General features: G+C 43.3%; 1 protein-coding gene across 2 annotated transcripts in view; it reads right to left on the bottom strand.

The window, feature by feature from the left end:
* Window positions 1-13,878, bottom strand: part of LOC103473550 (nck-associated protein 5-like) — a 133,350-nt gene that overhangs the window by 114,823 nt on the left and 4,649 nt on the right. For both annotated transcript variants that reach the window (XM_008423870.2, XM_008423910.2), the window contains exon 2: window positions 5,778-5,868. In XM_008423870.2, the coding sequence (XP_008422092.1) occupies window positions 5,778-5,868 (91 nt within the window). The remainder of the gene's footprint in view (window positions 1-5,777; window positions 5,869-13,878) is intronic.

A 13,878-nucleotide genomic window follows, 5' to 3' on the forward strand; every position in this document is an offset into this window, starting at 1 on the left:
CCCCGTACACCCCGTACCCGCCCCAGGTATTTCACCTGCCTCCGCCAGGGAGCCGTCAGTTGCCCCCACAGAGTCTTTATTTGCCCCTCAGAGTGATGTGTGAGGATGTCAGTATGGTTATGTAACGTCGGCCCACCCAGACCCTCCACTCGGCTTCCTCCAGCGCCGTAAGCTTGGCACCCTGGGGTGCTGTGCGTGAGAAGGAGGCCCCCACGGGGCCGGCGCAGTCGCCGCATTTCCACTCTACAATTACACTCAATTAGTTTGAGCTGCTCAGTAATAATATCAACGCCGGAGCCAATCAGACGACTGGGAGCATTCCTACTCATCCCAGCCACAGCACCCCCCGCCAATCCCCCACTGAGTTTTAATGTCTCCAGTTGTAACGAGAAGGAACGAGACTTCACGCCGGACCGCACAACTTCAGTTCCTTGCGTTTAAATTTAGCATGGACCTGACTAATTTGTCTGTTTTGGGACGAGCGAGCCAGTGAAAGGAGCTCCAAGAGGACTGTGGCACGTAGAAACAGTTTCACACGAGGAGAGCCAGGAAACACAACCACATGCTGTTTATTCAATACGACTCTCAGCCGTTCAGCAAGCGATTAATCAGTCATTCAGGGAACTAGATTATTAACTCTCCCCTGCAGAGTTTTTCTATTTGTTATCAATTATCACTAAGGATGATTGAACTGCTGCAGATTACAGAAACGAGGACGAACCTTCACCAGTCTGGACTTCACAGTTTCTCCACTCCAACCTGCAATCATTAAGCTTTCTTTAAATCATTCCACCTCCCAGTTAACATTCTGCACTTTCATCATCTCTTCATCTGCTGGAGTTTATTTTTATTGGCTCAGTTTGATGATCTGGACCTAAAATCTCCTGGTAGTGTCCACTGCAGCTCATCATTAACCCAAAGGATTAGCCATGTTATACAGATGGATGACAAATGAACTGTGAGAGTAAAACCTATGAAGGCTCTGGGATGTTAGAGTATATATTTAATATCCAAATCAGCTGCAGAACCGGCTGATTTGGCTCTAGTGGCCTGTGAACATGCGGTGAAGTTCACTAGGAGGAGAATCAAACCTGTGACATGCGCGTCGAGGACCAAGTCCTCCATATCCCTCTATGGCATGGCGTTGCCCTCAGGCAACAAACCATATATCTGTACCTCACGTTGCTCCTTTATTTTATTTTTGGGGGTTGATTATTGAAAATACCTCCAGACATATTTTTGTCCAAATAAAAGACGTATTGAGGTTTATGTGACCTTTTACTTCGAAGAGGAGCAGTCCTTTTTACAAAGCAGAGGTGCATGCTACACCTTGCCTCCTACTTGTAAATTRTACTCCACTTTTCTTCATGTTTAAATTTGGGTCACTCTAAATAAAAATATTTTCATGTCTGTGAGTATGTAAAGAAGCATTGTAGATCATTTGAAGACTATTTTTTTTTATAATTTATATGCTAAAACTGTGTATTTTTGTTTGTTGCCTCAGGGCAACATTGCGCAGTTAGGGCCCTTTTGCTCAGACAATTTTATTCTAATGCGATGATATTCAATTGATTACACAATAATTATCACAGCCAATTTGTTTACTTTATTATTGACTAACAGCAACAGGAGATGGATGCAAGATCAATTCATGGACAAAAGGTGCATGGTTCATAAGTTGGGGTCATTCCCAATGAAAACATGAGGATCCACTGTACAACCATTATTTCATTGTTTGTTTATCCTCAAAACTGATTTCAGTCTCAAAGGGTGATAAGCTGGTCATCAATGAACAAATGGCCCCATTCCAAGACAGGCAAAGACTGAAGCAATACGTCCCAAACCCAAATATACGGGTCTGTAGGGTACTTTGTATGACTGGTGTAGAAGGTGTTCCTTACAACTTGAAAATCTACACAGGGCGAGCTGTGCAGCCACCAAATCTACCAGATATGGGAGCTGGTGGAAATTTTGTCCTTTGTTAGAATTTGAGCCAAGCAACTAACTCTTAAAAAAAGAACCTGCAGCCCTAACCTATAGTCACTGATGTGAATCTGGTCGCTACAACCCATAGATAATCAGATAAACAGATGGTGAGTCCCAGGTACGCCAATAATCAAGTGCCAAAAATGTGATATACACTCTTTTTCACATCAGCAAGCAATTCCTTCCTGATGTTTAACATATAATAGGGAAGAAGACTGATTTTAACATCCTTAGTGATTGTAACTCAGCCAAACATTACACATGTACACACAAATGCTCGTTTTAGAAATTTGCTTAGATTCATTAATGACAGTTTCTTATTTTATATTTGGTGAGTTGGAACCATGTCTAATTTATTTTTGTCAAAAAAAGTTTTTTATGAATATAGTTTTTGTTTGATTTGTATTTCACTTCTCATAATCACTGTAGAAAACTTGGTGTTTTAGACCCCTTGTAGCGCAATGTTACCCTAGGCAACAAACCCAAATCCGGTTCCGGGAGGTGTCAGGGTCCAATTTTATGATTGATATGTAATTAAGGGCCAACAAGCTCCCAAAGAATGTAAGTAAATATTTTTTCCCCCAAAAAATAAAAAGTCATGCCATAGAGGGATATGTGGGTTGTGCTTAACCCCTGCGCCACCACAGCACCCCAGTTATGGACATTTCTTTATAGAAAATTCACTAAAAGTTCATCAGATCTAACCCAGTAATATATTACAGGTTATGATAACAGGATGTTATTGATTCTAATGTCATCTTTCTCCTACTTCAGGCTGTGTGTCGGGTTCTATTCAGTAAACCTGAGCTAGCTGATTTAGCTCCTTGGATTTAGGAACCAAACCTGATTGTTTCTGAAGCTTGTTTTTTTATTATTATTATTTAGAACCACTTATCCTCCATAAGCTAGCTGCTGAAATCAGAATCCAGCTGCATCTCAGCATCAGTACCCTGATTTCCCTGCATCCGTCCTGATGCGGCTGAAGTGATGCATGCAGAGCGGACCCTGACTGAGCTGACCTACTTAAAGCCGGCTGGCAGCGTTTACCACGAGGCCGCCGGCTCCGCCGCTCACGTCCTAGCATGACGAAGAGACTTTCCTCTGCAGGCGCCCATCAAACCATAAAAATAAACAGGGCCGGCAGAATCAACCCGGCAACACAGCGTGTTACATAAGGCGGCTGCCCCAGTTACTGCCGCAGTGGACCACTGCATCCAGATTACAGGAATCCTAAACGTAATGCTGGATCAGATCACTCCGACTGCTTCATACGAAGATCATTAGGCGTTTCAGACGCCAACGTTTCTCTGATTTGAACGGGTTGAAGGTTCTGGCTGCTGGCCACAGTGCCTCCTGTGTTTCCTCTAGTCACACTGCAAAAACACAGAATATTACCAAGTAGTTTCTAGTGTGAATATTTTAGTACACTTGAAATAAGACAAAACCAACTTAAGTTCAGCAAGATATACGAGATTCTTTTGAGTCAAAAACTTCTTAGTATTGATGAAAATGTGCTTGTTCTATTGGCGGATTATCTCATTTATAACATGGGAAAAATATCTTGTTATAAGTGAAATGACCTGTTAATGGAGCTAGCATTTTTTCCATCAAAATTAAGGAATTATTGACTTAAATGAGCTCAAATTTTATGCTGAAGTTACTTTTTAACTTTGTCTTATTTCAAATGTCCTAAGATATTTGTACTCGAAACTAGTCCAAAAATCCTTGGTAAGATTTTGTGTTTTTGCAGTGCACATCCAATTCTCGTGTCCTCCATGTTTGTGGCCCAGCTGAGTTTATCAGAGTCGGCGTGTGTCCCCTTTAAAGCTTCCATGATTTATCCACATTTAGCCAATCCCAGTGATTCCAGCCCAACAAGCAGCTCTGCTGCGTGTCAAATATGTGCATATTCAAAGCTAATCCTTCATGTTTGGGTCTTCGGTTTCTCCTGCTGGACGCTAACCAAAAGGCTCCCGGCTCCTCTGTGTCCCGCTATCACAACACTCAGCTTCTCCACCGAATCACAGCAGAGAGAGAAAATCTGAGAAAATATGGCAGATTTCTTTTTTTTTTTTTTTTAGTTACAAATGACGTGCACGGATAGTTGAGTGTCCAAATGTGAGCGTGCTGAATCATAAAGCCGTTCCTGCGAACATGACCCACTTTCAGCCTCGGCAGCTGAAAAACTCCACTTCGCAATTAAAGCAGCGGAGTGGAGCCTGATGAAGAGAAACCAGACACGTTCGCCGTTTGATGCCAAGTCACAAAAAAACAAATCGGAGAGGAAGCTCCATCAATATTAGATGTACAGAGCATAAGGGGTTTTGATTAGGATGCACGTTTTAATTTAACATGATGCATCCAGTTTCCAAAGGAAAAGACAAAAATTCAATGATTTTGTCTGACAAACTGAACCGTGAGGGAAGAAAGTGCTGAATGTAGATTGTATCTGCTAGAGTTTAGTCAAGAAAAGGCAAACAAAATATTTTAAATGTAGCAAAACCCTTGGTTCAGAAACAGCTAAAACCCTAAAAGCTGCTTATTTTAATAGTTTAAAATTCCAAATAGACCCTAATATCAATTAACAAACACAGTGGAAACGGTCCTAACGCTAAAGCAGAAGCTAGCATCAACAATCTTTTTTTTTTATCTCTTCAGCCAATCAGCAACACGCAAAATGAATGACCCAATGAGATTGGCTGTTTTGCTAAAACTAGCCAATAGCATGCCAGCTAGCATTAGTGTGAGGTATTCCTGCTTCCCAAGTTAGATTTTCTTTGGAATATTTTATATATGCTTTACTGGAAAAATCTGTGAATAATTTGGAGCTACGTTCCACAGAAGAAAAGAAATGAAATAATCTGTGAATACTGAAAATTCAGTTCACTTTTTCTACACCTGTGTAGGATCAATCTGAACTTCCAAACTAAAGTTGCTCATCAGATTGGATTGTGGGTGAACAGCAATGCAGTAACAGAGTGGAGGTGTCTCATTGTAATGTTGTGGTTTGAACAGTTTGGAACTTCTAAGCAAACTTTGCATTATTTTCCTCTACTGCTAATTTACACACCATGTTTCCCTGCATTGCCCCCTACTGGTTAAGACGTGACCCCGGCTACAGGGGTTAGGGTTAAACATAGCAATATCTCACTACTTCTTCTTTCTAGTTGCGCATTTTGTCAGTTTCTTCCTCACCTATTGAACCTGGAGACCTAAAAGTCTCTCCTGACCCTCCACATTAAAAGCATAAAAAAAGAGCAGCTCTTTCTATCAGGTTGGATGCCGATATGAAGCAGTGAGGTGGTGGAGGCCTGAGGTGGAGCAGCATGGTTCTCAGTTCAATACGGTTATAAGGTCGATGTCCGCTGGGTCAGAGCTGGGACAGGCGGCCCAAACAAAGCAGGTCGGGTAGTTAAAGCGGGCGTGTGTTGGAGTCTTTGAACCCGGCAGTGAGGAAGATCCAGTCTAGATTATAAACCCTGGAAACGCAGCTCTTCACCAGTTTCATGTCAGAGTAAAACTTCCATACTGTTGGTTCTGAGCGACCCGGCGATAAGACAAGCTGCTCAGTCCCTGGGCTGGTTCTGGAGGGCGGTCCGCCCGACCCAGAGCTGTAATCTAACAGGTGTGTTGAAGGTTTCAGGTTTCCCCCACCTTTCTGAACTTCCCAACAGAAGTGGATCCTTCCTGTGAAGGAGCTGCTGGAAGTGAAAGCTCACCCAAGAGCTCATGGTGGAAGGTTCAGTTCAAACGGACCCAGACAGAGAGGGGTAGAAGACGGGTTGACTTACCGGCAGAGACAGCCTCTTAAGCTGCTCCCTCCTCCCCAGCCGTCCGCTCATCGACCCTCTTCCCAGCACCGATCCGCTCACCTGGGCAGCCCTGCAGGACACAGAAGGGAGGAGTCAACAGGGAACGCCCTGAGTCCGCCGCCGGGTCAGAGCAGAGTCCAGTTTCACTTTCTGATGCCTCCCTCTCTCTTTCCTCTCCGTTTTTCTCTCTCCGTCTCTGCCTCCACCCAAACACAAACCCCTCTGTGTTGTTCTAGGCCTTTCCAAACAGAGCTGGGAACCAGTCGGACCCACAGCAGAAAGCAAACACTTCGCTTCATGCAGACTACGCTTTGACAAAGACCTCGGGCTTCTGGACCCACTGGGGACAGACAGAACCCACTGGGGGCTGAGATATTCCTACAGGAAGCAGGAGCAGAGGCCCTTTAATCCCTTTAAGCATGCTACGGTGGCCCACAGGTTCAAACATGCAGCAAACGCCTAAACACGCTGTGAACACAACAAAACAAACAAACAAACAAACAAAAAAAACGCATGAAAAACGCTTTCTGCTTGCAGCGCTTTTCTGTTTCTTTTGTGTTTTGGAGTTTGCATCATTTGTGTGTTTGTTTGGACCTCTCAGCCACCGAAGCTGCTGATGTGATAAACACTATTCCAAAAATGGCATGGAAAGGAGGTGGCAGCAGCATGATGCTGTGGGTTTACTGTTCTCTGCATAAAAGAGTTTGTTATATGTTTTGTTTTCATTATGTTGGAGGAAATATTAAAACTGTTCCAAATAAAAGTCTGTTTTGACCTTCAGATGTCAACCAGGAACATGAAGATGAAGAGAGCTTGCCAAGTTTTAGAATGGTCAAGTCAAAGTACAGAACTATATCTGTGGGATCATTTGATGATGATTTTTTTTCTTATATATTAAGGCTGGACAATAAACCAATAATATATATCGGAACATGATAAATGTCAATAGATAAGACATCTGATAGCATATTCAGTGAACTCTGATCCAGAACTGCATAGCATTCTGGGTGATGTAGGCAAAGAAAAGGCTTCAGCTGCCCAACATCTCATGGCCAGCTGAGCAAGGCTGGTGGCAACAACTCACTCGCTCTCTCTCTGGTTGTCTAGCAACTTTCCCACTCTGTGGTTACCTAGGAACAACTTATAGAGTAAGTTGCGCAGCAGCAGTTTCAGGTTTCTCTACCAAATAAAAGTGCATCATGACAGCTAAAAAATAAAAGCCAACGGTGTGGAGACAAAACTATGGATGAAACAGGAACGGTCACTCCACCAGTTTGGCAGGATTTCAGATATATAAAACAAAAAAACTAATCAACAATGATCAATATGGACTGATATTAAACCTTTTTCAGTCATATCATTCAGGCCTGTGACATAGTCCAGTCTAAAAGTGTCTTTAATTGAGTTTTACAGGATAAACATCTAGATTAATTAAAGGAGTTCTTCGCTCATAAACCCGTTTCTAAACGGATCAGTGTTCTGATCCACATTGCTTCATGTTGTTGAAGTTAGCCGTCTCTGGATCCGTTACAGCCAGGCTGAGGCTTCATCAGCCTGGCTGCACTTGTCAAACATGAGCACACGTCAGGCCGACATGTTCTACCCGGCGCCGGCCCGCTGGTCCCAGCTTATCAACGCCAAGCACCGGGACGCCCGGGGCACCGTCACTGATGGTTGGACCCCCGAACCTCCCTCTGCCCCCGTTTCTGTCCCATCCAGGAGGAAGTCACTAATCAGTGGACAGGAAGTGGGACGCGGCGATGTCTCTAATGAGGCAGAAACAAACATGGCTCTGGATCTGGTTCTGGATCTTTGGAGATCAATCAGAAGTGATAAAGATTAACCCAACAGCTCAGAGGTCAGAGGTCAGGGACACTCCTCCAGCTGGTTTCTGCTGCCAGCAGCTTTTCTGACCGCTACAGAAAGGAGGAGGTCGTGTTCGTCCAGAGACATTTCCTGATGTAAACACAACACCTGAAAATAAAATGAAAATATGAAATATGGTAAATTATATTACAATGAAAGATGTTTGAAAGTACAACTGAGGATTTCCGGGTAACATTCAACTGAACGTAGTTGTTTGTTTTTTTGTATAGATTTGCAAATAAAAGTTATTTAGCTCCTATATTATTATTTCCAGTTACTTTCCAATCAGTTCCAGTTTGATTCCATCTCATCAAGAAGCCTCATTATGTTTCTAATGAAACAAAGTCTGATTCAGATGAACCCTCAGTGATCCGGCGCTGGTTGTCTGGACSTCTGGCTGTCTGATGAAGGTTCTGCTCACAGCTGCAGTCCCGTCTCCCCAGACGGATGACGGTCCAGACGGATGAGAAGGGAAATGAAACACTTGGAGTGCTGGACCAATGGGGCGACATATCTGAGCATCAGAGCCGGTCCATGAGACCATGGTGGTCCTTGTCCTTTCACCACAGACTCCACTGATTTAAACAGAAGTCATTAGTGAGGCTGAGGCCGTGGTGCTGACCAGAGACACCCAACCTGCTCCGGCCTGGCCCAGCAGCAGGAGGAGGAGGTGGGGGGCAGTAGAATCAGAGCAGGCTGACATCTGGGAGTCTTTGTGTGGTGGCGTAATTAGATGGCAGGGCGCAGGGAGGAGACCAGGCAGGACGGTGGGTGGTGGAGGTGGAGGTGGTGGTGGTGGGGGTAACATCTGCTCCAGGAACAAGGGAGGACCCAGCTGAGGTCACAGAGCCCCAGACTGGAGGGGGGAACAGCTTAATGATAACTCTTACAGCTACAGACGGATCACGGTTCAGCGTGTAAATAACTGCTGATAATCGCAACAGATCCTCCATGAATATGAACCAGAGCTGTTGTTGGTCCAAAGCAGGCTGAACATACACCACCTTCAATCTGCCGCTCCCCCTCCTCGCCTGTGGGGGCGCTGCACCAAGAACCACTAAAGGAGACGACACGTAAACCTCTAAAAAAAGACACAGCACTACTTCCTCTTTCACCAGATGAAAACAAAAATGGAGTAGCGTCAGATTTTTAGCGGTTGGAGGATTTCTCTTGTCTTCGGCTAAAATCTACAAGCCATTTCTCCTGCTAGCGCTAGGCTAGAACATTTGTTCTGGCTGTATTTACCCAGAATGCCATGCGCTCTAGTTCACTTCCTGCTTTCGGAGCGGTCTCCGGTCCAGTTGGCGTTCACATATGCATTCAAACTGCACCAGTTCATTTCAACCAAACCCAGACCAATGTTTGTAGGACCAGAGTTCACTTTAGAGATGGAGAAGAGTTGGATTAAAATGGCCTGAACTGGTCCAGTGATTTGCAACATCTCAGCGTTTTAGATTGACTCTTCCAGTGTACTCTTGCTGAGAATCAAGGTGTGACACTCAGATTGGGCAGATTGTGGAGATTAAAGGAACACCAGGGTGGGAATACCTAACCAGTTAACCATGTCCATCACCATCTGAAGACGTTGAGTTGCTCTCAAGTGTTGCCTCTGTGTCTGGGCAGGTGTACAGTTTCATTATAAGACCTGAAGTTTTGATTCTTTGATTTTGTTATCTGGACTCCAACATGAGCAGCAGGAGCTGAAACACTCATCACGCCTCTAACGGTTTAGTGAGAGATTCCAGTCAGGAGCTGCGTTTCTACTAAACTCTAAATTACGAAAATATCTTCACTTAATGGAAGCATGCCAATTTCGAATAAACTCACGATTTTCGCTAAAAAGCTTTTGAGCTGGGTGAGGTGGTTTTTCAGCCATATCCAAACACATTTTTCACATCACAAGTCACATGACCACCAGCTGGACTTTATTACTGACCAAAATGCAGAAGAAGACAACAGTAAAAAGTTATGCGTGTTAAATCCGTAGCTCTTCTGTAAAACTACAATTCCCCCAAAATGGCGCATATGTCGCCACTTGCAGGTAGGCGGGGTTCGTCGCTCCAACGCCTGAATAATACACCGACGTCTCCAGTGATGGCTGATGGATGAGCACTAGCACCATGGATGCATTATGGATATTATGAATGTGAATTATGAATGGATGCAACTGTTTACATTCATGATTTTTAATGACTTACCATACAAACAACATTATTTAAGTGATTTCAATTTAATTTGTTATTTAATTGAAACAGCAATTGCAAAATTGTTGGGTTTTTTTTTTAAATTAGCAGAAAATAGTCAAAGATTTGAGCAGATTTATAATGGAAATGTTATTATCACTCACTAAGCTAAGCCAGGGGACGCCGTGAACTTTGCCCCCTCTTCGTATCGACCAAACATTTAATTGAGCAACAGAAACATCAGAGAAAGACTCTCCTCTGACCTGCAGCCCTGAAGAGCTTTCATTGTGAGTCGGGTTATACATTAAGCTTTTAGTAATAATGCAGCAGATACATTAAAGCAAACAGTTTACAGGCCGAGACTGGGCAGAGGAGCTGGATTCTGCAGGAGCCTCACTGGTCAGAACCGGGAGGATTCAGAGATTGTTTCCGATCAATCGTCCTAAAAAGATCCAGGAAGTGGCGGCAGCAGAACACGGACGGAAGGGGAGATTGGACATTGATCGGTGCAACCCCTTTAGCCCCAGGAACCAGTTCATTTAGTGTCCCTGCCCCGTGAAAAGAGGTCACACTCCCGCCTGCTTGCAAAGGAGGGGGGAAAGGGGGGTGCCATTACTTTCCATTCACTGAGAAGAAAATGAAAGCAGGCACACGTTTGACATGAGGTTTACGATGCGGACAGAGCAGCACAGATGGTTCACAGTCACCGGATGTTTGGAAACCTCTTGATCCTGATCCTGATTCTGTAACAGTACAGCTGGCACCACTGAGACAATCACAGTGTATTAAAGGAAAGGCTTTATATATCCAGTGATAGTATGAAAACCAATTTCTACAAATTAATGACAATCAAATCCTTTACTTTCCAGCCAGACAACGATCCAAAGCATCCGGCAACAACATGGAGGGCGGCCTAGTCAAAGGCCAGACCCGTTCACAGCTACTCCCCACCAACCTGATAGAGCTGGAAGAGTTTAGCAGGGAGGGTGTAGATGAGCATCCGGACTGGGTGGGAATATGTATGCAGCCACATGCTTTATGTGAAACATTTTATTACTATTATTCATTTATAAATAATAACAGAGTGAATACTTTTTCATAGGATTTAATAATAAATTAAATTATTTAAAAACATATTCGAAAAGCATAAAATCCTGAAAATGAATTCACCTATTGTACTTGGTGAATAATCTCCTGCTGAAAATTAAAAACAAACTTCAATGTTCATTTTTCCAAAGGTGATTATTACTTAAACATAAAAGCTCATGAAATCCTTTTTCTTGATTGTTTTTTCCTACAAATGAAGTTACAACGTATTTTCAAAATGAGGCTTTTAATCCAATCATCTGTTCTGTGAGTTCAGTAATGGAGAATACAAGACTGTTTCTAGCCTGGCTTTTTATAGAAGCGCTTTCTGGTGAGGCAGCAGTATTTATCAGAGCATCACAAACTGAGGCCATGCAAACAAAATTAATTCACAAAGCTCAGTCTGTCAGTCGTCTCAATCAAACACAGATGTTTTTAGAAAAATTCGATTTGCATGAAGAGAAAATCTGATGGCATAAATCTGCCAGACAGCGACTTAAATCTTACTGTGTGTATGGAAATGAGCCTGACCTGCTAGCTGCACATTTAAATTAAGGTTGAAACAGCAAAGCTAAACCCTTTATTAGTTTCTAGAAGCTGCATTTAACCTGCTCTCAACCACAGCCAAAGGCAGACTGAACAGACCGGTTCTAAGCAAACACCTTAATCACCTCTTGACCTATAACTGTGTCAAACAAGACAAAAGGAAACGAGCCGCTAGCATGACGATGCCCTTCTCTGACACGCATGAACTTGTCCGAGTGACTGCAGCTCTTATTTAGTCAGCAGAGCTGCTGTTGGGGGTGAAACGGCAGGAAGGGGGCGGTGAGTTCAAAGGTGAGTGGAAAATATGGACAAAACAGAGACTGGATGCTTTAATATGCATCCTGGAAACAGATCTGATTAACTTCCTGTTGTGGGACACCCCAGGCTGGTGTTCCTCAGGGCGGCAGCGTGACTCTCTGCTGAACTCTCTCATGATGACGGTGCCGGATTTAGACAAAAAACGCCAGAAAAACAAGTGAGAATGCCCAGCAGGCCGAGAGAGACAGAGGGTAGAGGAATGTTTCCAATCGTTATCAAAATATACAACAACCCCTCCACCACTGTTAGCTAGGTATGTGAGCATCATGCGACGGCAGCTCACCAGGACACTGAACACATGCATTTCATCAGCAGACTGCTGACATCTTGAGAAACAACAGTGTGTTTATGCTGGTGAATGTTTTCCACTGGAGTTCCCCCCTCACAGAGAACGATTGTGCACACGGGTTTGATGTGAACCCAAGCGCTGGCTCATTGTTTTCACCCACAACAACAGAGAGTAAGCACCAAATTAGGGCCGCTTCGCCGGGAGACACAACTTCTTGTTGTGAATACAACAGAAGTTGCACAAAAGCCAAGCTTGTTTCATAAAAATACATCATTATTAGATGGCAAAAGTTTATCTTTAGGGAATAAATAACCAATCTAATTTATCTGGATTCTAAATGATCACAAAGGAGTCTTTAAAATCCATTCTTAACTCATTTATTTGCCTTTCCCACATACATAAAACTACTCAAACTGAACTGTGTATGAGCAGTTTAAATGCAGTAGTTTTTATTGAACCTAATTCAAATAGAAGGGTAAATATTTCTTTAGACCATTTTGTCTTTTAGACAAGAGATGACAGACAAATTGCAATTCATTTTATGAAATATTATTGTATTTTCTGAAAAATATACAGTTATACAATGAGTTGTATAACTGCTCATTTAAATATTCAGTCATTACACATTTACACTGACAACCCAACATGCTAATCTATTCTATAGCTCTTCATCTAAAACTCTAGCTAGTTTAAACTTTTTTGTTAATGTTGCATTATGTTGTCAAAAACCTTTCCACTCTGAAAAGGTTTTTTTTTTATTTATATATTTATTTGTTTTTAACTAGCTTGTAAGGAAATCATACAGGTGTGGGAAGCTGGTTTGGTTTAAGCAAATATTTCAGCAGACTTGTCAGGATCAATTTTACAGACATTTTGCTTCTTTCACTTAACTTGACCTACGCACAGTGGCGCAAAAAGTGGGTATGCAGCGTATGCACCAGAGGGGGCGCCAAAAGCTCCGTCTGGAGGGGGCGACGCGCCGATTATGTTTTCCCAAACACTTCAGAGCGACTCACGCTCCTTCACCTCGCGCACATAACGAGGTAAATATAGCGAGTTTTACCCTTCACTATTGTCGTCCGGGGGGGGTCGGGCGCCGATTTGTGTTTTCGCATCCACCTGAATAATGTACAGTTGCGCCACTGGTGGGGCGCTATACCCCCCCCACCGCGAGGCAGCACCGTGCTACAGGCTGCGGCTCGGAGCCGGGCTGCTGAAGTAGAGCCGGTGGTGGAAAAGGGACATTAAATTTTATTCACAAACAATTCTATGTTGTTAGTTGGGAGCATACACACGAATAAAACGTAAATACGTCTGTAGTTGAAGGGCCCATTTCCGCCTCCTTCTCTGCAGTCCGCTCCAACTCACGTGACATGAYGTTCGAGCTTCAGTCTGTCATGTCACCTTGCTGACGTCAGCTGCCTTGGGCCTATGCAACACACCAGTGACGTGGCTAGATAAGTAAACTGTCATGTGACGTCACAGAGGGGTTGTATATATATTTATATATATACATAAGATCTGTTATTTGTATTCATCTTCATTCGCATAGTTTCATTATTGGACGTTCGAGAAATTTTACAATGAGTTACTTYGTGAGATTTTCTAATTGGATTGGAGCTGGACTGGGGATCAACAATCTAGGACCAAGAAAACCAGCCCAGAACTACAACACAGAGGCATTTACATACAACACAACCCTCAAAAAAGCGGGAATAATTCAAAATTACAACCTGGTTGAAAAAACAAGAAGATTTTGTACAGGAGTGCCATTGTCTGGCGTTGAACTTTT

This window comes from Poecilia reticulata, linkage group LG2 (genome assembly GCF_000633615.1).
Source record: "Poecilia reticulata strain Guanapo linkage group LG2, Guppy_female_1.0+MT, whole genome shotgun sequence".
Lineage (NCBI taxonomy): Eukaryota > Metazoa > Chordata > Actinopteri > Cyprinodontiformes > Poeciliidae > Poecilia > Poecilia reticulata.